Raw genomic sequence first — 27,966 nt, forward strand, 5'->3', positions numbered from 1 at the left:
CAGATGCCATTCACAATTACGGAAACACGATAGACGAAACCGGTATAATTTGAACATGTTTGTTTTGCTGGAGGGGCAATGGGCATAGCAACACCGACAGTAAATGCAAGCAAAATGCTCGTTTGCTGACGAGTGTCATGGGAAAACATTGTCTAGATTTTGTTAGTTATTTGTAAAAGATGGAAAGAGTATGATGTGTGAAGGGAGTCGACGAGGGTCTATGATCATGATCCCACCTTTGTGATGCAAGAAACACCCGTACAAAAAAGAGAATACGTAAGCTGAAATAAACAATACCAATATCTACAGTGGTAAATGAATTGTGTTTTCCGATGGTCACGAGAGCTGAACCCTCAACCTACTTAATGTAAGCTGAACAATTTATCACTTGGGAACTGTCACGCAATTGTGTTGTGGTGTGAATGCATGATGGTGGCACGATACCTACGTACATACGTACATATTGTTAATCGAAACTAGGGATGATACCGAGTCTGAGAACGTCTCTCTGCAGACGAGACGAGAACAAGACCAACACCCTCGAGAAGTGTTCGAGACGAGACCGTGGCCAAGACGGCCACCTAGTACACTAGACGAGACCGATAACGAGATTACCCTTTTGAACTCGAGACCAAAACGAAACCAAGGAAAGTCTCGTCTTGTCTCGATACCATCCCTAATCGAAACGTAAGTGACGTTATTGGAAATCACTGTACTTCATAATGTGGGTGGCTTTGAATTACGTAAAAGGTACGACGTGTTGTACTAGTATTACGTAATACGTAATTTGCGTAGTTCCTATCCTTACCGTCAGGGGCAACATGACTTGTTGGCGTAGTTCAGTAAGAGTGTCTATTCGAGATGGAATATGTACAACAGTGTATGTCAGTGAAGTGCATGTACTTCGCTGTTCAAATGGAACTTTCTTCTACGGGAAAGCAAACGGCAATGCAGTTTAGGCTGTACGCCTGTACTAGAAAGCTTTTCCTCGCCGAAGTCACCCTGATCGTCTCGTGTTCATAAGATTACACCAACGCCTCCGAGAACACGGGAGTTTTGAATATGGAGAAAGAAGCGGTAAGCCAAAACGTACATCACAGTGGAAAAAGAGGAAAGCATTTTACAAACGCGTTGAAGAAGCACCAGGTACGTCAATTGATTGATTGATTGATTGATTATGTGTTTTAAGTCCACTTTATGCACATTAAGGATAATCGGGACTGGACCTACAGTTTAAAGTGGAATCCAAACCACTATGTGCCTCCATCGGGAATCGATCCAGGGACGTCAACTAGGAGGATTGCGGCACAGGATCGAGGTGTTTCTCACATAAGTGCGTGGTGCATTTTACACCGTCAGTTGCTCTACCCGTACCATCTCCAACGCGTAGAAAGTCTGCAAGCAACAAATTGCAAGGCCAGGGTTAGGTTTTGTGAGAGGATGCTGCAAAAACTTGCATTACACCCACGCCATTTAGGTGACATTTTGTTCACAGACGAAGCTGGATTAACTCGTGACGGAAATGTGAACTTTCATAATACTCAAGTGTGGTGTGACGAAAATCCCCATGAAATATTTGAGTCACGACATCAGCAACGTTTCACCTTGAATGTGTGGATGGGTGTAGCAGGTGATTTCATACTGGGACCTTACATCCTGGCACCCAAGCTCAATAGTCTTGGGTACCTTCAGTTCCTACGTAATCATCTTCCACGCCTCCTGCAAGATGTTTCCCTTCACCAGCGGTTGTGTATGTGGTTCATGCACGATGGGACACAAGCACATTTTGCTGTACCAGTGCGGCGGCACCTTACGCGACACTATGGTCGACACTGGATAGGACGTGCGGGGCCTGTATTGTGGCCACCACTGTCACCTGATTTATATTTATTAGATTCTTGTATTTGGGGTTAGATGAAAAGCATGGTGTACAGCTCTCCTGTTCATAATGTTGCCAAGTTAGAATAACGTGTGATTGATGCATGTGCACAAATCCGAAATACTACACTACGGATATTGAAAAGACTGTGGAATTCACTACACCGACGGTTGCGCTGTTGTTTGGAAATGAACGGAAGTTATTTTGAGCACTTACTGTAACTTCTTGTACAGTGTTCTACCTGTGAAATAAAGTGTATCGTAGTGTCACGAGCCGGAAATAAAATGCTGTGTAATTAAAAACGCCAGCAGTCCCCGGGTGACGAGAGGTCGTCGAGAGGAAGTCTTGATCGAGAAAGCGAAGCGTGAAGTGTGTTACGAATGACCGTGTTGAGTTGGTCCATCTAAAAGGTTTGGGCGAACACACTGAGTACACCATCGATGGACCGATACAGTGACACGTAGTGATCAGCCGAGGAACCACGAAACAGGTACAGTGGTGACACTTTGGGTTTCTCATTATCAGTGTTTAGATACCTTCCTGGCTCGTGCGTGATCATCCTCGCTCGCTTGTGCGAATTCTATTAAATGTAGACTGAAAATAAAACCCGGGCTAAGTGCCACAACAATCGATTTCCATTTTATTGCAAAAATATGGGCTCAGTGCCTATGCCAGTGCGGTAAAAACCAGGCTATGTGATATGCAGTCTGCAAGTAGTTCAAACTTTAGCCACAAGAATGCACCTTGGTCTAAGTGCCACCTGCTCTGTATCAAAATACGGGCTATGTGCCAAGCGCCATGTGACTGGTTTTGTGGTTACTTGGACGTCTTGGAGGTTATGTGCTGCGTTTTGCCGTGAGTTCAGTGTGTTACGTGTTTTTAAGTGAAGATTTGAACTATAACAAGTTGCATACAGCTTTTAGACAACTTCATCATAATACTACTGTTCAGTACCGGTTTTACATAGACACAGTGAGAAAACACTTTCCAAATCTCAGATTTCGGAAACCGAGAAAAGATACGTGTAATACGTGCGATTTGTTACACAACAAAATACAAAATGACCAGAGGAACAAAGAACTACACCGCAACTCACTCGAAATTCACAACAGCAAAGCAGAGCGAACCAGAGAAATGATGAAACAAAATCACCATAAGTGATACCTGTACATTTTCAGTCGACTTGCAGCAAGTGTTGTCTTTACCAACATTATCCCACTGCCAAATGTATTACTTACGACAGTTGTCTTGTTTTAATCTGGGTTTGCACATGGCTGACAACAATTAGGGATTTATGTTTGTTTGGCATGAGGGTTTGAGTGGCCGGGGAGGCAATGAAATCGCCAGTTGCATATTCAGAGGCATTAAAAGTAAAATAACAAACAAGAAAAAAAATGATCGTATGGAGCGACAACTGTGGTGGCGAAAATAAGAATAAGATGCTATTGTTCCTGTCGAATATATTTGGTTTCTAAAAACTTTGTTGATGAGGTTCAACATAAGTATGTTGTCCCAGGCCACTCCTACTTAAGCTGTGACCGCGACTATGGTCTCATTGAAAAAGAAAAAGAGTTGAGAAATCTAACAACATTGATGGATGATGACGATTTTTATGACTTCAGCGCAGCAGCTACAAGTTGCCTTAATACGACAACTTTAGGAATTGCTAAGGTTGTTTGGGTCAAAGTCACCATGGAAAAACCAGGAACTGTATACACAAAAAAAAAACTTTCAGTGACGTTGAAGAGTGGGTGAAAACAAAAGTGTTTAAAAAAGGAGTAACGAATGAAATTATCAAAAACTTTGAACTGCCACGGCTGGGAATGACATCAAGATTGACGCCTGAAAAGAAGGAAGATCTTAAAAAAATGATTCCATACCTAAAGGAAGAAAACAAACGTTTTTACACTAAACTAACACAGTAGCCATGGTTTGCAGAACACTTTTTACATATTAACAGTGTCAAAATGTTTATATATCCTACAGAAAAGTACTGTACCCTACATTTTTTCCACATTAATTATTTCAATAACAAAGTTTTAAAGAAAACACTACTTTTTCCTTAGGGTCTACTATTTCAGACTGAAGTACTTGTTTTTTATGTTTTATGAATTAAATTTATTAAAAAAAAAACTATTTTCTTATCCATAACCTGTTGTTTGCTAACTCTGCACTTGTACATTTTGCCTTTCATTATGTGATACTTTAGGGCACTTAGCCCAGTTTTAATGGCACAGGAGTTGGCACATACCTCATTTCATAAAATGTTCAGAGAAAAGAGGTAATTACAGGAATAATATTCCATAGGTAACATTAAGCTTTCATGAGTGTTTCTATGTAAGTGCTTCTGACTTTTTTACGCTTTTTTTGGAAGCAAAAATCACAAAATGTGATACAGACAAGGTTTTTTCTGTTTTTCTCGGAACTTAGATTTTGGCACTTAGCTCGGTTTTTGTTTTCAGTCTACAAATATTGGTAAAGGGCAATGAGCGTAATTTATTCCATCCCCCATATATTCATCCTCTCGCAGCCAAGCAGTTTAAGGGGTGTAAGGGGCACCTTCCACGTAGTGGACAATAAGTCAAACTCACTTCCACGTAGTACACCCTGGACTGTAGACTAACGAGGCTCTGGCGACTGGCACTATGGCCAGTATAATTTTGTGTGTGTTGTCCTGTTTTTGTCCTTGTGTGTGCTGAGTGCCCGTCTACAGTCTCAGCTTTTAACAGAAATCAAAAAAAATTTAAGATTTTTAGTTATGCAACGTTAGAGTTGTCATTTGTAATGATAAGGGGCTGGCCCCTGTATAATGTGACGGGTGCAAAATAGCCTAAGTGCTGACGCACCCAAAACTTTAAATTCAAATACAAATTCAAAATTCAAGCAGTTTAAGCCGGCGAACAGCCTAAACGGAACATGGTGGAAGTGCGGGGCAAGAGGAAGCCTAGGCTCTGTTGTCTTGATGGAGATGTTTACCTTTGGCGACAGGATTTTCATTTCACGTAACATGTTCCGTATTGTGTCTACCCACTCCATCATCAGGTCACATGAGAGTGCCGCAAGCCGAATTACATCAGAGCTAAGAGTAATGACGAATTCATATTCGTCCTCTTGAGCACAAATTGTCGGAGACACATGAAGGTAATTTATGAGTGAAACAAACCAGTCTGGTTTGTGCGTAGAAGCTTGTTTCTTGTTCTGGTACAGCTCCACAACAGCCTCGACATCATCGTGGATGCAGAAAACAGCCCACAGTCTTTCTCCTTCAGAAACCATTGGAAATGCTCCGAGTTTCTTGTTTTCTGATGACAGCAGTTTTTTCAGCCATGAATTTTGTGTATTTCACGAAATAAGATAACAGGTGTGGAAGATGCGGTGTCTTCTTGTTTCACAGTTTATGGAGTGGTGCTACCATATTGTGTTGATGTTTCTTGAGTTTGTGTGCTTCCAACTTGATCCATTTATTTATTGTTTCACAATGTCATTTGTATTGTATTGTGAAGTTTTGATGTTTTCATCCCCTACCACGAGAGCTCCGTCCCACGTAACAATAGTACGTGTTCAAGGTATCAATTTTTAGTACCTTCATTGAAACTGTTTAATTGCGAATGGCATCTGGATATCATGTAATTGACGTCCACCTGCTTCCTCAGAAACCCCTTTCATGTATTCTCTCTACGAGGAACCCCATTTCTTATGGGGTATCCCTTCCGCATATGTCCCACAGATCTCCCATACTGCGTTTCTGGTGGAGCGCATAAGATTCCTTTATGATTTCTATCTGCCATAGTACTCGTCCCACAGAGGTGTGAACTCTACTTTCCCAAACTTTCGGTATTGTCTAGCTCAGACACTGAGCATTTCTCGGAAAAGTTGAAGAGGAACTTTCGTCTGGGTTTGACGCGATGTATCTCTGGTTTCATTTATGACCATCACTTATGAAACACCATATGTGTATATACCGCGTGAGGAACCTAAAAGTACCACCTGAAATAGCGAAGAAACCAGAAACAGTAGCGATTTGAGGTTTGCGGGAAACAATAATATCAAATGGGGCTTGTAAATCGGAGGTATGGGGTGGGTCAAAAAATATCGACAAATTGGGCATCTGGAGCAAAGTCATATTTTTTTTTAATGGAACGATATACAATAACATGCATAATATAAAAGAGCACACGCAGAGAAACACAACGCCGTTGGTCTCATGCATCTACTGCACATAGGAACGAAGATGTGGCCATGTGAAAATATGTAAACAAACTAACAAACGAAGAACACTGGAATACGTACTCTACGTACAATACTCCTTGGCTCAATTCAACCACACACACACGCCAGACTAAAAGCCATGATGCGACACACATAACAGAAAGGAAGAACAACGGTCGACTACACTCTCTACGTATTATCCACCAACGCTAATACTTAACAGGTGGGCCTCCCCGATGGCGCAGTGGTAGCGTCGTCGTCTTGTAATCAAGGGGACCCGGGTTGGATACCCGATGGAGGCACATAGTGGTTCGGATCCCACTTTAAACTGTAGGTCCAGTTCCGATTAGCCTTACTGTGCATAAAGTAGACTTAAAACACCAATTCAATCAATCACGTAACAGGTGACCTACACTCCCAGGGTCTCTAGGGGGGCTCTTTCTGTATCACCTAGCTGAAATCAATCTCAGAGTAATCTGACGGCATAGCGTCATTTTCGGGTGCCAGGACGGTGTCCCAGCAGTAGTGAGACATGTGGACATATTTCGTAATTTTTTAGTGGCTACATTCCGATCTCAACATTATGTAGAAAATAATAGTAAATTTCCTGTATTTTCCATCAGGGGATTCCCCACTTTGTTTGAGAGTCCACTTGCGCAATTTACACTGGGCCTCAATTGCTGCACCATTGTATTAGTCAGGTGTAACTTTCATTTAATCCTACATTTATATATTTCTTCCTTTCTGAGTTATTGTACTTTAAACATGATGTGAAGCGATTTTCGCACGCCTGTCACTCGCAAACGGTGCCGATTTCGACATTTTTTCATATGGCATTTATTCCTTTTTTTCTTGTCGAATCACCTCCAAGCATTGTGACAGATATTTTGCAATACCCTGAATATGATGTGGTGGGTTGTAAGTTCCATTTCAGAACAGTACACACGGATCTCCTGTCATATAATGCAAAGGTTAAATAAATAAATTGTATATGTTTATATTCTCTAGAATTCACGGTTATTTCGTAAACAGGTCTTAAAAACAGATAAAAATTCAGAATCATATAAAGCCCTACGCCTCCATCTGAGTTCGTTTCGAATGCGACAGAATGTGTAATGAACTCAGGAATTTGTCTTACGAAAGTATCAAACAAACATGAATGTATTCATTTTAATCATGGTGTGATTAGAATGGTATATTCGCACCTTCGTCTGTCTTCGACCATCAACTTCTGGTTATTAATGACATATCACACCCGCGGAATGCTTATTGGAATCAGTAAATAAAAGATTTTAAAAAAAGGCATTATTCATTATGTGTGGGCATTAATATCATAATACGTGAAAGGTCTAGTCTCTTATAGATGTCTTGCATTCGGTATTTACTGAACTTTATGGTGTATGACAACTACCTTCTTTTTTAAAACTAATATTAGGTCGGTTTTGATTGTGTTGGATATCTTAATTGCTCAATGATCTTCGACTGCTTGTCGAGATATAGCCTGTAGCGTTTTTGTTGTGTCTTTATAAAATTAAGTTGAGATTGTCCGCGATCGACTCGCGAGAGGTCGAAGTTTGAGTGTTCGAAGGATAAAAAAAACAATTCAGAAACTGAATGTGAGATTATAAATATTTATAATGTAATTTGCTGCACTTTACGACACTCTCCAAACACTCAAAATACTATAATTGTTTATGAAAAACGGAAATCCTTCAAGTGTTAGAGCAAAACAAGAAATTGACAAGGGTACTCTTGAAATATTAAAAACGATTGACTCAGTACGTAGAAAGAAGATAGTGCAGGATTCAGAGGAAATATAAATGTTGAAAGCAATTTTTCAATCCTTGGTGGACAATACATATAACCTGTATCAAGACTAAGGTCTCATTTCGTATGTGACCCTATAAATTGCACATACATCTCATTTAGGCATTTCTGAACGTGTTTCATAGTGACATGTTATGTGAACTTTAACGTAAGCGAAAGCGTGTGTGCCTCTCTAGTTAAAGATCTTCGCATCTACAAAGAAAATTCAATGCATATTTCCACCTCACTCAAAGATTATGTGATTTTAATCAAAATTGTAATAATATCTACAGCTGAGTGCGAACAAGGTTTCGGTGACATATATGTAATCCTTATTGGTCAGAGAAATCATTTAGAAGTTGCTGCACTGTTAGAATGCAGTGTATCTCCACGTTTTCAATTTTATATTTTCAACTTAACAGTAGTTTTGATAACATCTTGTGATATTTAAATTTTGCTTGGGTCATAGAATACATCCATAAATCAATTTCGCTTATACCCAGTTGTTGTTGCTTTTTCATGAAGTATGAGCCTCAATTACCATGTTGAAGCGACATAGACACAAATGGTTAATATGATCATTCTATTGGAGTTTGCACTTTACACTGTGGGTTTTCCACACTTCTTCTTAACTTTTTCACATGATATTTTTTTCATATCCTGAAATTTATGTGAGGAACTGCAGTCCTCTCAGTTCCATCTCTGCGTACGCCACTGACTGTGCATTTCCAATACTAAATGTGCATGTGTGATTCTTCCAAAGTAAAAAGAAAATTTAATATATTTTCTGCTGCAACTAGATGTGCTTGGAATTTATATTATTTATGCATGAATGTATATTTTTTGTTTATTTTTCAGAATTGGAAAACATAAACACCAACATGAATGATGTTTTCCTTCTTGGCTTTCTTAGGACCAGGAAATTTAACAGAGAACGGGCATTTAATTGTGTAAGTGACCAGAACTTAATAATTACATTGCATAGTTATATATATCCCAAAATGTCTCAATGCATGATATTTAGCGAACAACTTTCCCCCACAATTCATTTCGCGAAAGCACGCCGGCTGCCATGATTCCGGCAAACGTTTCGGAGCGTGTTGGAAACCTTTTTGATAAGTATTGCGATCACAACTTTTGTGGCAGTCATTTAAGGTACAAATATAACCGTTATATGCCAAATGTAGTGTTTCATATTTTTCTAAGACTAGTACCAGTGACCAGAGTATCTAAAAAGATGCTATTTGCCACAAAACAACGTTGCACAAAGCACCGTAACATACGAAAAAAATACAAGACTATGAAACCTGTGCCTCATGGAATCAATCTGGCATATCCGATAGTACAGTGGATAATGATATCCCCTTGTAATCGAAGGATCCAAAATTCGATTCCCGGTGAAGGGGAGTTAAAAAAAAATATATATATATACACACATACACACACACACATATATATATATATATATGGTATATAAAAATGGTATTGAGAAAAGTTGTTTGTTTTGATGTCCTCTATACGAATCTGTGGTCCGTGGGCGCCATTAAAATGACAGGGTGTCATTTTAATGGCGCCCACGGACCACAGATTCGTATAGAGGACATCAAAACAAACAACTTTTCTCAATACCATTTTTCTCGTTGGTGCGTCGATTCGACGCTACAGCCGTTCAAAAAATGACCGTTTTGCCGCCTGGATGCTGGCAACCCAACACAACATTTGATCGTATCTGTGACGTAATTTTCTGCGGCGAAACAGCACACGGTAGGGTTACAAGTAACACGCAAATTTTGTGAAAAATGATAAACTACCAACCACATTATTAGCTGTAAAACGAAGCTAGAAACGCGTCCAGAAGACCGAACATCATAGCCTACTAGCCAGAAGGTCAGCAGTGATCTCAGGGGAAGGGAGAAGTGAACCAACGATATGAGAATGGTAAAAAGACGCATTCAAAATCAAGTGTCAATATCGGATTTTGTCTCAGCCTACATATCAAATATCAACAACAATAGATTTTATTGGACTTACAGCTTACATGTGGCTGTTTACGCCCAGCTACATGTCAAATATTTTCAAATCTCGTTGCAAGGTTGATATCTACAGGTTTGTGTCCAGATGCCTTGTAGTACTTTTGTGCTGATAACGGAAGTAATCAAGGTTCACATTGTTACATTACTGCTAAAACACGTTCAACCACAGTAGCAATGTAATTATGAATCAGTAGCGAATATACTGTCCTGTTCACAGTTGCAAACTTATATAGCTATGTGTATCCGGTGCATAGATAAACACAGTCGTCGGATAGCTTGTATTACTACTACTTATATCCCTGTATTTTCAACCATTTTTGCGTCACTTGCCTCATAATGCCCTGAATATACATTATATTAACGTATGTGTTGCTTACCTTTAGAATTTTGAGTTCTTTCATTTCTATTTTGTCATTTGTTCAGTGTATCACAGACAATTAGTATCAGAAGGACGACGTGGATAACACTAAATTGTAGATGCCAACTTGGTAACTAGATTTGAAAATATTTGACATGTAAGCTGAGACAAAATTCGATATGACCACTTCCACTTGAATTCTATTTTCTTTCTACCATTTTTCGTATCGTTTGCTTACTTCCTGTTAGGTTGCAGAACGTGGTTTCTCCTTTTACGGTACATAATGTGGCTGATTGTAGCTATGTCATTTTTCACAGAATATGTGTGTTCATGGCAACCCTGGGACGCATCGCTTCACGACGGGATATGACGTCAGAAATGCAATCAAATGTTGTGTGTGGTTGCCAGCATTCAGGCGGCAAAACGGGCTTTTTGAACGACTGTAGCGCCGAAACGATGCACCAACGAGAAAAATGTTACTGAGAAAAGTTGTTTGTTTTGATGTCCTCTACACGTTTCCGTTGTCCGTGGGCGCTATTAAAATGACACCCTGTATATATATTTTAAGAAAAGTGAATTAAAGTGAAACTTTGTCTCGTGAAAATTATAATTTATGGAAATTTTCCGAAGTATAAAATTGTGCACTATATTTTTTTAAGGCCGTAATGTATCATTATCACTTTTCGTATGTATATTCAGACAGCCATAGAAGATATGCTGAAAAATATTTACGTATATATATACGTATACTGCGAACGCATTCGCTGATTGATAAGCAGCATTTCATTTTTTTTAACGTTATTATAGATCGTACAGGATGTAAAGAGTAGCATAAAAGTCATATAACGTTAGCCATAAACACAGTACTTGCCTGAAAATACGATTCATATTTCACCCTGGATTGGAAAATTCACGCCATCTTAGCCACCGACGAATTTGTCTGAATGTTTGATGTTCTCTCACAATTAATACATAAACAATGGTAGACACACACAACACACAGACACACACCTGAACACAACGTATTAATTCAGCAAAAGGAAACTACATTTGAAAATCTACAATAATAACAATTAAAAATGTTAAATATCGGGTCGTTTTCATGCACGCAGCATATGCTTCGCTTCACGCTTGCTGTGGTTTGCCGGACTGAGGCGGACCACGTGCGGATTTGGCCACATTTCCCATCATGCTCTGCGGCGCTGACGTCACATTGAATATCATCCATTGATACAACTTTGTTGACTCACAAACTGCTAATGCTGCACTTTTGGCGAAATAAAATACACAGAGAAACGCATGAGGGGTTACATTATTTTAGCTGCCCTTCCCAGTAATGACACTAATAACACCAGGTAACAAAATTTCAAGAAGTTTTTGTTTATCTTATTTACCAACCACCTTTCTAAAGGCCTCCCATGCATTACGTTCATCAAGTGTCATTTCATCTACAAGTTCTTTAGATTGTAGCATCACTCTAATCTGAGGCCCGGTAAATATTACATCTTTTACTTTTGCTTCAGATAACTTGGGAAATATTTGACGTATGAGATTTAAAGCTTCAGAGGTAGCCTCCAAACCTTTTATGAAGTGTTTAACATGTCCAAATTTTATGTGGAGTGGAGGTAAAATAATCTTCTCTCTGGAAACGAGGGGTTCATTTCTTACATTGTGTGCGCCTGGAACCAATTGAAGACTAAAATTGGTAAACGCTGTAAGTGCCACAATAATTCAAACACCGTTTTCCACGTTAAACTGTGAAATGTGACATGCTTCATAACGTGGTAAACGTGAAATGTGACTGGTAGCCCTCTAAGTAGTTCAATGGGCGAGTAAATAGGTCACTAGTGTGCACGTTCTTACTGGTTGATGTGCGGAACGATGCGATTTCCCAACACTTTCGCTTTTGGCACTTACAACGTTTACCACTTTTAGTCCTCAATTCATTCCTTTTTGGCCATTCTTTCCTGGTGAGATGCTGTTCATCTGCCTGCTTTCCCATAGACAGAGGAAGCACGAATACTTCATGTAGACACCTTCAAGCTCCAGAAGAAATCCCAACATCTTAAAACCACCACAAACATCCCACTTGTAGCACTCATAATTGAGTTTTTCCAAGAGCAACTTGACATTTTCATAAGTTTCTTTGAGATGAAAACTTGAGCTACGGGAATGGAAGGAAGCTTGTTCCCATTGTGCAGAAGAACAGCTTTGAGACTTTTACTTGAGCTATCTATAAATAAACGCCACGGGTCTGGTTCATAAGGAATTTTTGTGTGCTCAAAGAGACAATTAATATCACTACAATAACAAAGGTTTTCTTCAATTTGGTAGAAGCATGCAAAATCCTTATACCTTCCCCTGTATTTTGTTATTTTGCAGGATTTATCAAGCAAATTATATTCCTTAAGACGGGATGCCAGTACGTCAGCCTTTGATTTGGTTAGTTGTAAATTCCTTATAAAGTTATCCAATTCCTGTTCATTGCATAAATGTGGTTCCTTTGAAATCCTCTCATCGCTAATGCTGAAATCACTGTCGTCACTTATTTTTTTTACTTCCTCTAGAGAACTAGCACATTTAGGTGGCGATGGAATTGGCAGTTCCTCGCTATGCGGTACTGGAACAATGGATGATGGTATGCTAGGATATGGAATATTTTTTCTGTTCTATGTATTTTTGTAATGTGTAATGTCCACCATTCAGAAGTAGCAATTATCGTGATGGTTTGTAGGCTCTCTCCACATTCGGGGAATTACAAATGGAATACACTTTCTTGTTCCACGTAGCCAACCCTCTAAAGTAGACCGACAGCTACCAGAAGACACATGAGGAGCACATGCAACACATTTATCTCCAACCGGTACTCCGAAGTATGCTTGGTAAACATCACAGTACTTTGTCCCAAACACAATGTTACGTTTTACTTGTTTGGATCCGATATAATGCCACAAACATAACAAAACGTGTCTTCTGGCAATTTTCAACCTCTGGATACTGCCATTTTTCACTGAAAAGACAAAAATCAACTGGAATTAAAACCACAGAACTACAAGTACATTCACAAACAACAGTAAGCCATTTTGTGAGGAAATGTCGATATATATCCATGGCTTCTTAAACATTTCGATGTATTGAAGCCTTCTAGTGTTATATTAACAAATTTTCAACTGTGCCTGTCTGCCATCTACTGCTAATTGCTTTGAACTACTACAATAGAAAAAAAAGCGGTAAATTCCAAAATTTTCAAACAACCATAAAATATAAAAACGTATCGACATTTGGGAAAAACTAATGATATATTTGTGTTCAGCATGTTGCTTTCATTCAATAAACACTTTCAAAGGAACATAAACATTTTTTTCTTACCTAGAGTAATGCAACAATTGAGAAAACAAGATAGGAACATTTCAAAATGATGAAAATTACATATTTAACGGTTTTAATTGATTAACCAAAAAAGCAGAAACTTTATGTGATGCATTGTCAGTTATGTATGGGAAGGAAATAGATTTCGTTCCATTTCTTCAAAGTATCTGATATACATGGTGGTCCAGATGTATGGAGACACCCGAATAAAAGTTGAATGATATACTGTTCCCTAAAACGAACACAGTATGTTTGTAATCGGGATGGTGGCAAATGTTATAGGGCGTATGACGATGACAGCCGCCATCTTGAATTCAACTTCAAAATTTTAAATTCTAAGGGGGTGAAACCTTCCTTATAACATTAAATATAGCCACGTCACTGTGAAGAACTTTTATTCCAGTGGAAACAACACATTGTAATTGTTCGAGATAATCAATCACAAAATTCAAACCTTCGAAAATTCCCCTGATTAAAATCGTGTGGCATGTAGCCTACACTTCTCTCCCTGGACGTCATTTTGATCTCGATGCATTACTTACACATTAGATACATTTTATAGACACCTCAAAAAGAAGGAAATTGGTACAAGAATTCATCCACATCTTATTACTGGTCAAAGATACGTCAAAAAATTCTGCACCGTTGCATTTCTCGTGAAATTCTAGCCTGATATGATATTTCATATCACCCCCTTCCCATTTAAATTTTGAAGTTAAATTCAAGAAAGTTGGTTTCAAGATGGCGGCCGTCATCATCATACACCCTATAATACTTGCACCCACATCTATTTTAAACCTACAGTCTTAATTTTGGAGAACAGTATGTCATTCAACTATATTATTTGGGTGTCTCCATCCTTTGGAGCATATTGCTCACGTCAAATCCCCTCCCCCATCCAAATTTTCTACATATATCCATTTAAATACACTAATTAATTTTTTTCAGGAATGGCAAATATGTAACCTCTTTCAGGATAGTATCAGTATCTTGTAAGTTTATACATCGTAATTGGCCAATGATCGTGATGTTAGGCTGTATCTAACGTCTCCAAAGAAGTTAATACAGTATTTCGCTTATAACACTAAATAACATGAAGCTTTCTACCGTTCAAAATCCTAGAGACCATATGGTGATCTCCTCTTCGTTAGTTCGTGCTCCTTCTGTAAAACACTGAGAATAGATGTGACACGCTAATTTTTGTTTCTCTCTTCTTCGATAGGCATGGTACAGGGTGTTCGGAGTAGAACTGTCAGTTTTTAAAAGTGTATTATTTTAAAATGTTAAGCAGTAGATAGAAACAAAATCATACATCTTGAAGGCAAACTAACAAAGTTAAAGCTCAGTATAGCTTCAGAAGAACTCCGTTTGTTGCATGGAAAATGTCCAGCCTTGTTTCTATCTTTCTCCAAGTGTTCCGTAGCATCTGAAGGGCTACATAAACAAGAGCATTCCGAATACGGTCCTGCAGTTCTTGTAGATCATCTATATTTTAACCAGAATACACCATGCCTTTGATGTAGCCCTAAAAGACAGAAATATAGAGGGAGTAATATCAATCTTCAGCAGAATGTCAGTGACAAATGAATGCCTTTTCAGATTGTCATCCGGTTTAATTTCGTGCAACAACTGTACCTTGTATATGTACAAACGTAACATTTTGTGCACGACTTCGTGAGGAGTTGACCTTGGAATTCCTAGCTTTCTGCTCGTCTCCCGTATTGACTTTCGTAGGCTAAGCGTGCTTTTTCCTGTACCGACGCCATTTGTTATTCAGCGACACTAGCGCCGTCATAGCTATCTGTCTGTATATGTATGAACATTTGCTGAACTAAACTCACAAATGTATTATTGCTTTTGAGAAATTGAATAACTGTTTGAAAACTGTCAGTTACAATCCGGACACCCTGTTTTGTCTTGTTCGTTTTTATTGTGTTGACATAATATTTAAACTCACCATATACGCATTTCCACTCAAAGTGATCGGAAATGCATTAGCACTAAATCTACGCAATGTAGGAAATATGATGTAGTAAGAAATACAGACGATAGCATTTAAAAAAAAAATATTACTAAACTTCCCATCTATGTTGAGTTGTTGTTGAGTTGGTGTTTTAAGTCCACTTTATGCACAGTAAGGCTAATCGGGACGGGACATACAGTTTAAAGTGGGATCCAAACCACTTGTGTCTCCACCGGGTATCGAACCCGGGACACCTTGATTACAAGGCGGCGACGCTACCATTGCGCCATCGGGGAGGCGCAACTTCCCATCTATGAAATCGGTTATAATTTAATATTACATTTACAAGATGGAACATTATTTCACACTGTCAGTATAATATTAAATTAATAGTAATTAATAATACGCATTTTACATTAACATAAAATAATATAATAATCATTGGACACGAAACTTCTGCAATTATCTTTCTTTTCCAATATTCAAACAAACTGAAATCAAGAATGATACTGACTTTGCTCAACTGAAGAAAATTTCTGAATGAAATATATCTATTCTCAATATGTTGTCTTAGTAATACTTATTAAACAGCACATAATGTTCTATTGAATGATATTTCCACTTGCGTATGATCATGGTTATATTGTCTCACAGACGTATTCGTTTAATCTGATCAAAGAACAAAGAAGGACAGAGAAACCCCGAAGAGGGCAATGGTGTCCTGGTTTCACTTCCAACTTATTAGTAAAGAGAGTTCACAAAAGAGTTCATCAGGTAGGTGAACCAAAGTGTAATGATCTTCAATTAGGCAAAACGTTAAACAAATAACATTTATTTAACTTATAACTTCATGTTATAAAAAACTACATGAAAGACATTCAACAAAGTCAAAAGGCAATCTCTCTCCAACTAGCCTTGTTCACAGTATATATTTTTAAATCCTTTATCTTCGTCTTCTTCTTAACTTCTATCAATTCTCCCCCTCTAACAAAAAAAAATATTCATATGTCTTGTTACCAAAGGTAAGTTGTAGTCTATCTTGTTCTTTCTTATATCAGACGATCTTCGAAAATCTCTGTTCTCTATGTTCCTCGTTTGTGCCTCTGGTTCCCCATGTCCTGGTGCTGCCTCTGTATACCCTGGAAACGTCCAAAAATCATCCAACTCCTCTTATTTCTTCTCAACCTCCAATCTCTGACCTTTATGGTTGTTCTTAAGCTTTCCCACTTGATGTCTGTGCACTCTTTTAGTCAATAAATTTCTGAGTTTCACTTCTAAAAGACTTGCTCCTACTCTCTTAATTACCTGTGCTTTTATAAATTTAGGCGTTAAGGATGGAATTTTTTTTTATCCAAACTATTTCACCTGATTTGGGCATCCAAGTTTCAGCCTCATATTTATTATTGTCTATCTTTCAATCTATTTGGCAATTTGGTAAGTTGAATATACTTCTCGGTTGATAACTCTTTCTGCTGGAGACATTTCTAATCGTTGCCACTTCGAAAATCTTAGATAGTATAAGATACTATCTATCATTTGTTCCCAGTCAATTCTACGTCACTCATTTCTACTTTGAAAATATTTTTTGTTAATAAGCCTTTAACAGTCTTCACCCACCTCTCCGCTAAACCGTTACTTTTCGGATTCCAAGGCGGTGAATGTATCAATTTTATTCCATGCTTTTCACAAAATTTCTCAAATTGATTACTCCTGAAAGGTTGTCCATTATGTGACACAATAACAGAAGTATACCCAAAGATCTGGAAATTTCTGTTTAAACATTCTATAGTCCTGTTGTCGATCGCACCTGCAACATTTCTGTCCATCTAGAGCAACTATCAGTGAATAGCAAAAATTCCCTTCCTCCGTATTAAAAAAAATCAACATGTATTCTTTCAAAAGGAATCTCTGTTTGTTTCCATCCGACATATTTATTTTTGTATGTACTTATTTGAAAACTATTACATTCTATACATTGATTTCCCAAACTGTCAAGGTATTCGTATATTAAAGGCCACCAGTAGAATTCTCTAGCCATCATCTTCATTTTAGGTGTACCTACATGTTCTGCAGGTAACAGCTTCAACACTGTTTCCCTGCAATCTTTCGGAATTATTATACGCCTTCCCCACATAAGGCATCCTTTATTCGGATATGTTACTTTTTCTACCACTTAATTGACAGTTACCTTAAAATCAGAACACAGCCGTAGATCACCGTTATCTTTCCATACTACCACTAAAGGTCTGCCCCAATCAGAATACTGAATGTGTGACAAAACTCCCAATTGAACTAAATTATAGAATTCAGCCTTTACGTTCGATTGTAAACTATATGGAACATCGTATGCCTTTTTGAATATTGGAACAACTCCATCCTTGATTGGTATTGTAGCCTTAAAGTGCTTAATAGGCTCACAAATATTAACAGAAAAAACTTATTTGTATTTATTTATTACGTATTCAACTTTCTGATAATTAAAAGTTAGTTGCTTAGATACTGTTAACAAACAACTGTCCTTAGAAATACTTAACTCAAACCTAGTTTTCCAATCCTGCCATGATTCATCCAACCAGGTCGTCCCTAAAATAGGCGTTTTTAATTTATTACGTAAAATGTACACTGCAATTTAAATCTTCCTTTATCTAATTGTACTTCCAGCAGAACTTCCCCTACTATTGGTAGTGGTCTCCCATCTGCATTTCTCAAAGTAAGATTATTCTTTCTACCTGGAATATTCTGGAAATTCATTGGATGGAATTCCTGACCCCAAACAGATACTGCTGCATCCGTATCCACTTCGAGTTGGACCTCTTTGCCATTGCACAACAATTTAACCAAACAATTATCAGCTTCACTTCTAGAGCTACTAATTTCAACATCCGATTCTTGTACGAGGGTCATTCCATGTCAAATCATCCAGAATTTTGTGAAAATATCACCCACCATCCCCGATTTTGATGAAATTCGGTATGCTTATAGAACTTTTGATGCTGATTACAAAAATGACAACTTTTTTTAAAATTGGTCAAAGGGTTCAGAAGTTACGCGCTTTTTAAGATCTCCGTGTAGGCCACATGAGGCTCCAATTTGAATGTCACGCATTAGGTTATAAACGATCGTATCTTCCCTCAAATTTACCGTAGAAACTTCAAGTTTGTTTTCTTTTGTTCAGAATAGTATATGCTTTCATTTAAGTAACGTTTCAGATGAATGCATCAATAAACATGTATTTTTATATATAGTTTTATGTATTTTCTTAGAAAAATAAATGACTAACTTCAAGAGCGAATTTCATGCAATGCCCCCCATTCAATTTCCCCCCAATTTTATATGTAGGTAGCTCAGAGTGTGTACTAATGCCTGATGAAAAAATTGGGATGGGCGGTTCAGAGACAGGGTGATAAAGAAATTATTTGCATAAAATGACATTAAAAGTAAATCTTCTTAAAAATTAGCACAAAACCTGAAGTACAATATGTTTCAAGCTACAATATTCAAAACTTATGTTCACTATGTGTGAATGTAAGCATAGGCGTAACCTGGTGGGGGCGTAACTTCTGAACCCCTTGACCAATTTTAAAAAAGTTGTCATTTTTGTAATCAGCATCAAAAGTTCTATAAGCATACCGAATTTCATCAAAATCGGGGATGGTGGGGGACATGGCCTGGATGAATTGACGTGAATGTATATAATTGACTCTTATGTACATTATTTTTATGTAAAGGTTCACTTCAATTATCATTAAGACTCATTGAGTCTAACCTACTTTTCTTATTACCGTACACTGGTTGTTTAACTTCCACATGTACGCCGTTTAACAACAAAAACTTCATTTATTTATTTATTTATTTATTTATTCCTTGTTTTGGATGGCGAAGTTAAGGCACAAGCCTTTTCTTCCACTTAACCATCTCTACATTACATTTTATAAATTGATTTTATAGCTAACTGTATGTTAAATATATAAAAAACTAAATATTTAAGATACCAAGAAATGAAATCTATAAAAAACTAAGAACATTGAGATACCAAAAAAAGAAAAACACAAGTAAAAATAAAAGAGAAAGACGCAAAAAACATAAAAAATAAAGACAAAAATACATACACACTAAGTAAAAAAATACACGTAAAACATAAACACACACGCAACAAACATAGCCAAATTACAGAAAAAGTCGGTGGGTGTTGGTCCTACCAGTTTACACGAAGGTTTAATTTTATTTCCCTGTTTTCAGTTCTGGTAAGTTGACTCCAGAAGATGATTTGTTAATTTTGATTTGAATTGGAGAAGAGAAGAAGAGTTTCTTATGTCGTTGGGGAGGTCGTTCCACGCTCTGGTAGCAGTGGCCGTTAAGGAATTTCCATAAAACGTTGTGTTGTGGGAGGGAATGGCCAGCAGAGAGTTGTCTCTCGAACGGGTGGCAAAGGTGTGTGCTGAGCTTAGGGGTTGAAATAGAGAAAGTAGGTAGGAGGACTCTCGTGAGTTTACTATTTTGTAGAGCGCTGTAAGCGCGTGGAAGCGGCGGCGAGTGGAAAGGTCGAACCAGGCTAGGTCCTTGAAAGCCGGGGTCAGGTGGTCAAAAAATTTGATATTATAATTGTAGCGCACACATGCATTTTGTATTCGCTGTAGACGTCTTGTTAGTTCACCGTTGAGGTCAATATATGTCAAGTCACTTAGTCTATATGAGACAGAACTAAGGACTCCACGAGTGTTTTTTTTTTACTTCTTGTGGTAAAATATTTTTAAGGCGGTACAGCGAGTGTAATGCTGCGTAGGATTTTTTACATATGGCCTTCACATGGTCACTCCAAGTGAGGTTTTCGTCCACAACGACTCCCAGGTCTTTGACCGAAAGCGACAACGAAATGGGGTTTCCTTCGACAAGAATGTCAGGGATGGATAACTTCTCTGTTGTGGAAATGAGCTGACGTGAGCCAATTAAAATACATTTCGTTTTAACAGCATTTACTCGCAGACCGTTTGCCTGAGACCACTTGCAGACGTTCATAATATCATCGTTTAGGGCTTTGATGGCCATATTGATGCTTGGTTTAGGGAACGACAAATAACATTGGACGTCATCAGCGTACAAATGGTAATTTGTCGATTGAAAGTTTCCAGATATATCATTTACGTACATGGAGAACAGCAGCGGAGACAGGACGCTACCTTGGGGTACACCGCAATTCGTCGGCAGCCACGACGACTTATTGTCAGAAACGAATGTGCGTTGCTGTCTGGCTGCTAAATATGAGCGATCCCAGTCAACAGCGGGTTGGGAAAAGTTGAAATAAAATGACAATTTCGCCAGAAGGATATCGTGGTCTACGGTTTGGAAGGCTTTGCTGTAATCGAGGAGAACTAGCATTGTCAAATATCTCTTATCCATCGCCGACCTTACATCATCCACCACTTTAATGAGCTCTGTGCTGGTGCTGTGATGTGGGCGGAAACCGGACTGGAAGGGGTTTAACAATTTAATACATGTATCAACATCATGTGCCACGTTCGTTGAAGCTTCCTTCCTAATAACATTGCTATTTTTATTCTTACAGCACTGCTGAAAATTACCTTTTAATCCACATTAAAAACAATGGGTCGGGTACCCTATTCTACACCCTCGAATTTTGAAAAAAAAAAAAATCATTATGTAGGTTATGTGATCCTATTTGTGAATAAAAAAAATGGAGCGCGGAAAGAAGTAATTACGACTGTACAGCCGTTTAAAGTTTCGATTTTGTCGTTTCAAATTGTTGAGTCAAAATTTCCCACCGGTTCCGGGCTCCGCCCCTGGGGTAATTGACTTACCGCCCCCTGACCGCTACCGCGGCCCCGCCTGTATCTATAGAGTCCCTTTTAAAGGCATGTTAGAAATTGGCCGAAGTCACCTGCCCCCAACACTATTTCTCACTGTTTTCCGCATTGACACATGAAGATACAAAAAATGAAGGCTAAAATTAAACCAAAGAAGGTAACTTACCTCTTTTTACCAAGGCCAGGTATTGAATTATGGGTCGAAGTTCAATTTGTAAGTCCAAAAATGAAGTAACTCCTACGTTAAAATTCCTTGTTGTCCTTTTCCACAGAATACCAACCTCCACTCCCTTCCCATCATAAAAATTAGAAGTCGCAAAGTATCCCATCCCACAAGTCATTTGGAAAAGACAACCCTCCCCTTTACGGCATGTAGTTGCCAAAAAAAATATTATTATTTTCAATTTCTAATGTCGCATAAATGAAATCGAATGTCTGAAATGTCCAATCCGCCAATATATAATACAAAGAACATATCGCAATCGCAAATGTTCCTATTGCACAAGTCAATCATAAGAAGAAAAAGAAAAAAATCAGACGTGCGCCTGTGACATAAATCGATGATCCGAAATCTTTAGACTTGCGCCTGTGACATGAAAGCATCATTCGCCATGATAAAGTTGTGAAAAACCTTTTTGACGTTACACAAGGAATTTTAATTTGATAAAAAAACGTAAGTCTCGTAGCACGTAGATCTAAAAAATTACTTTCCGCGCTATTTAGAAACATCGTTTATTATGAAGAACTAATTTTTGTAACGAGAATATTTAAAATTTGCAAAAAATCGAGGGTGTAGAAAAGGGTACCCGAGCCAAAACGATGTACATTCGAAGCCGGACATTTGTACGTTTCGTGTATATTATTACACGTTGAACATTTGAAAGCAGCTATTTTTACTTTGCTGGCTAACTCTTCTATCTTTTTGTACATGATGTACATTACTGAATACCGTCTTATCTTTTTGATAGAACAACATCACATCTTGCTCTACGATTTCGATGGCTGAAGATAATGATACTGCTTTTACAAAATCAAGCTCTGGTTCAGATAATAATTTATTTCTTGTTACTTCACTACGTATGCCAAAAACTAATTTGTCTCTCATCATTTCATTATGAAACGTACAAAGTGAACAATTTGCTGCTTCATGCTTCAAACATATTACAAATTCAGATAACGTTTGCCCTTCCTCTTGTCTCAAGAAATGAAACTTATACATTTCAGCTATGACATTTCTTTTAGACATGAAATGGGTTAGCAATAAAGAACATAAATCTTCATATCACGTTTGTGAAACTTTTGCTGGTGGCACTAAATCGCTTAGTATATCGTGCACTCTTCCGCCAGCTACGAAAATTAACGTACAAACTCTTTTATCTGTTGCAATATTTTTTGCCAAACAGGGTAACAGTTTCATGCATCGGAGACACATTTCTTCAATTTTACACAAGAAACTACTTACGGAAATGAGTTTCTCCAAGGTTTATAACCTCCGTCGATATATATTCTTCCTAAAACTTCATCCTACAATGCAGCAGAACAATAAATAATCACTTTTCATGTAATAATATTGCGCATTTTGTGAAAATCGACAATATTATGCCGTTGTTTCCAAGATGTACCTGCAGATGGCTCTAGCGTCGGAAGTCACGCGATCTCGCTAGTGGAATCAGGGTTTCCAAACGCGCGATTTTTTTCGAGAAACGCGAGTTTTTTTTTCTTCGAGAAACGTGCGGTTTTTTGTCGAGAAAGGAAAATGGTTTTTCAATGAATTTAGGGGTGAAATGGGTGCTAATGGAACCTAACCTAACAGGCCTAACCTAACCTCGTGTGAATGGTTCGTGGGGCTACCCGTGGATGGTTTTTGGGGCTAACGTAAATGGTTTGTGGGACTACCCGTGGATGGTTTTTGGGGCTAACGTCAATGGTTTGTGGGGCTACCCGTGGAAGTAGTATGGCTTGTGGTATTACTGGGACACTTATAGCGTAGATAAAGAAGAGGTCATTTGATTAAACAGCCCGATTTGCCCACACTTAAAATTATGTCAAGATGCCCATATTCCCCAATTCTTCAAGTGTGATATGCTCTTAATTCTAAGAATTTTGAATCCTAGTGTAGAAAAGAAGAGTTCATATGCCCCGATTTGCCCACACTTAAAATTATGTCACGAGGGGGCATATAGCCCAATCGGCCATGTGTGTACATATTTAAATCTAAAGAATTTTGAATTCTAGTGTAGAAAAGAAGAACTCCCCTCAGACAGATTTGCCCTTGTGTGTAAAAGCTACATCTCTCAGTTTGTTGTCCATAAACTTGTCAAAAATATGCCCCCCCTTGATATTGTTTTGGCTACACTTAAAAACTAAGGCAAAAAGTCACTCTCACCCACCCACACCCATTTATATTTACTTCCGGTCCGGTAATAAGCAGAGCTCTTCTAGAATTGCTCTGTGACTCTCTCATTTCTTACATCATAATCATATGATTTTTCACCTATGAGAATAACACTACATATAGTGTCATCAGGGAGTGTATTGTGGAATTCACAGATAAATATAATGTTTGTCCTGTCATTAACCACAACTTGTTTCCTTTTTGAAGTGTTGATGACAAACATGGGTCTCTGTGCTTTGAATTCATCTTATGTGTAATACATGTCAGTATTGCCAGTAGTGACCCTTTTGTATGCTGTAAATGCTTCATATAATTTAAGGAAATCATCCTTGGACATGTCTAAATTATAATTTTCTCTAGGGAATACCTCATTTCTGACATTTTTAAGATATATGTTCTTGATGTTGGAGTTATCAAATCTACTTGAATTTTTTTCCTGATTATTGTGTCTTCCAGTCTGAAACAGTACCACCACAAAATCCGACATGTCATATTGTATACTGGAGAATGAATTTGTAGCATCAAACTCATAATAAGTACCAGTTGCAGGCCTCTGTACACATTGATATGTATAAAATTGTAAAGGTACTTGTGGATTTTTTATTATATCTGCTTTGTATTTAAGAGCATAACTGGCTTCATATTCAACAACCGGGATTCTTAGCTCCATAGTCTGAATAATGCATTTGTCCTCATCAGGTAGGGTATTGGGCAGAGCTTCCCCTGTAGAGTTTAATGTGCTGTACCTCATCAAAGCTTTATTATCATTGGCAGCTCTTCTAAATGTGATTCTTAAACCACCCTTCCACATAATATCTTTGTAATCTGAGAAGAATCCTGGCAACAGGCGCATTGGAAACATCACTGTGTGGCTCTTAGATATAATTTTATCACCAGCCTCAAATCCACCTATATTGTAGTAAGAAGCCTCGGTTTTGGATAATTTTAGTGTGGCCAAAGCTGTGGAGGTAATGCCGGGATAATCCACTCTGTTTATAACAACACCATGCTTTCTGATCTCAATTTCAGAGAACAGATGCGGCACAAAATTATCTACCAATCTTATATTTGAATTTGCCGGATAATCTGTTCCATCGAGCTTTACAACATCAAATTTGATGTATACATCTGCTCTGTAGGGATGTATAAAGCCATCCCCTACATCAAGATCAACCTCAATCTCTGTGTTGGGTTGATTTAAATTTGCAAATGTCCTCCTGTTTGGGGGGAATGATTGTAGCTCATAACTCTCAATATTTTCCATTTTTTTGTATGTATTTTTATTTAAATATTAATCTCTATGATTGCAGTTGTTGTGGCTCCAGCAAAATCAACTAATTCTTCTTTTTCATTAGTGACCATCAATTCAATATAATCTATTCTATTATGGCACACAGGAAAATATAATGTTGGGGATGGAGTGTAGATGATGGGCTCCATAAATTCAGAATTAGGTTTAAATGTTGCAATGATGCCAGTTTGTTTGTGAGTGTCTATGCCATTTGATTTGGTGATCATACCCTCAGCCACATTACAGTGAATATTTAGAGTCTGTATGGCTAAGAATTTAGGTTTATTAATAGCAGTGTGTTTGATGGCTGGTTCGTGTTTGATGGCTGGTTCAAGTTTTGTGTTGTTCTCAAAGCCTAACAGCTCTCCTATAGTACCCAGATCCATTGTTTCTGTAGCAGATACAATCTCTACTCTGTGAGTGACAGAATTTTGAGTTAAGACTATACCTCTGGGTAATTGAGCATTTAGAGTGGACAGATTATATTGCCCTGGAGTGATGACAATTTTTTGATCCCCTACTGCAATTTTGTTGTTGTGGTGTGTAATATTAGGGATCAAGTACATGCCATAAAATGCTCTGAGAGCTATTGTTTTGGGATACACTATATCATCATGTAATTTGAGTTTCAATATTGAATTTTGGCTGGTGAGATGGAATACCCCCATGATGTTTCAGATACCACAGGGCTTTTTGAAAATTTTCAATTGATGGTTTATTTATTTGAGACATATATCTAAGAACAGATAAACACAAATGTCCACAATTAACATCTTTGAAGTTTTGAACACGGGCATTATTGTAATAAAGATTAGCTGATTTTAGATATTTTACTAAATTTTCAGGTGGAACACCTCCAAATGAATCAAACACAAATGCCTCATTTTTTAAATATTTAAGATAACAAATCCAGTGAGTGCCCTGATTTTTGTACTTATCCAAATTAACAATGCCACACTCTTTGTTGAGTGGTTGTTCTGGTAAAGAATCAGACATGTACACACCTCTAAAATTTTTGATGCCCAGTGGCTTGATTAAAGCTTCAATATCTTGGTTTGTAAGCGGCTCTTGTTTTTTTTAAACTTATTCATGGCTCTCTTAACACCTTTGCCTTGTTTCTCCATGGCCAGGTTATGGCGCTTCAATTCATCTAATTCTGCCCTATTTTTCTTGGCATCTATTACTGTTTTTGCTATGGCAGCTGATCCCCCAGCCAAGCTCCCCACAGCCCCAAGTGCTGCTAAGATGGCCGGGATAGTAAATATGAAACCCCCCACATGTGATTTTTTTCTAGATTGTTGTAATTTTTTTAATTGGGGGGTACTAAGCAACAATTTCATACCATGGCCCTTTGCAAGACATGAATTTTTTTTCTTCCGCTGCTTTTTGGTTAAAAGGCTATCATAGTTTCAAGAGATTTAAGACCTGCATAAGGTATTTGATACATAACACCCTTGGCCTTCATTCTAGGTTTATTATATATACATATTCACAACCCCCACCCCAGTTTTTGTTTGGTGTTCATAGCTATGGTGGTTCCCAATGCTGCTATTCTTTCACTTAAAGAAGCATCTTTGCTTACAAATCTACCAAATGCAGCCTCTTCTAATTTTTTGTCTGCAACATGTCTCTTGTCAAGATCAGAATGTGTGTTGTATGCTATGTCATGGTCTCTGCAAGCAGCATCTAGGGGATTAACACCAGGATCACCTCTGTTTAATCTATGGTCCAATTTTGTACCGGGACCACAATACTGATAGCCTGGAATATGTAGTTCAAATGGCAGCTTGTTTATAATGTCATTAACCAACCCCGACCCTCAGAAATATTCCAAAATTTAGGTGGTAGAGTAATAATAATTTTTATAAGATATCCAATCCCCTTAGTGTCATTCACTATAAAATTAGACAATTTTGTGCTTATCATGTCCATAATTCCAACCTTTTCATTGTAAAAATTGTGGTTGCCAGCATTTTCCTCCCCAGCTATCACCAATAACCTATCTACAAGTTTCCTGACATCATCAACCCAGACAAATTCTTTAGGCAGGGTGTTGTATTGTTTGATTCCACTGCCAGTCTTAATTTGTGACCATATGGGCTTGATTAAGTTGTTATATTTTGCTCCACTGCTAGACTTGACTCTTTTTTGTGTGGGATCATTGTTCTGGTATAGAGCATCTGATTTTATTAATATTTCTTTGTAGTGCTCATAATCTTGATCTGTATAGCTGCCAGGCCTTTTCCGAGTCATCAGTTCCCACAATCCAGGTGTGCCGGGATATTTAACAAAACCACCTTTTTCTCCAAGATGAGATTCTGAATATACAATTAAATCATCTCCCATAAATGTTACTCTGAAATTGCCAATTCTATGTATGATGCTACCATCACGCTCTGTGTCAGCATATAAGCCAAAGACCTCATCTTTGTTGTCTTTAGGTGTGCTTAAATATTTTTAAGCAAGAAGACCCAATTCAATAGGATCCAGAGTAGCTTCAATTCTTCGAGGAGCAACAGGACTAGGTGTATGAATACTGGAAAGTGGGGTGATTGGATAATCTAATATGTTCCTTGCAGCTACAGGTACAAGCTCTGTGATCAAATTTTGATTTTGCTCTGTAACAGTTTTGATATTTTTACCTAATTCACTAATAGCATCAATAATAGGCTGTTCTGTTTGTTTGTGTTGTTCATAAATTCCTCGGTTCTCTGATTTCCATCCCTTAAATCTTTTTACAAGATAATCTCTTAATTTAAGATCATCAATGATTGGCCTTTTCATGGTTATTTATATATGTTTCAATGTCTAGAAAATTGTTAATTTTATTTGTATATTTAC

General features: G+C 37.8%; 1 protein-coding gene across 1 annotated transcript in view; it reads left to right on the forward strand.

Moving 5' to 3' along the window:
* The window catches only part of LOC145979544 (clavesin-2-like), a 116,575-nt gene that overhangs the window by 20,928 nt on the left and 67,681 nt on the right, over positions 1–27,966 (forward strand). Inside the window, exon 3 of the mRNA XM_083112514.1 lies at positions 8,753–8,844. Within this exon, the coding sequence (XP_082968640.1) occupies positions 8,753–8,844 (92 nt within the window). The remainder of the gene's footprint in view (positions 1–8,752; positions 8,845–27,966) is intronic.

The sequence above is a fragment of the Lepisma saccharinum genome, chromosome 26, assembly GCF_977018435.1.
Source record: "Lepisma saccharinum chromosome 26, izLepSacc3.1, whole genome shotgun sequence".
In the NCBI taxonomy this organism is placed as follows: domain Eukaryota; kingdom Metazoa; phylum Arthropoda; class Insecta; order Zygentoma; family Lepismatidae; genus Lepisma; species Lepisma saccharinum.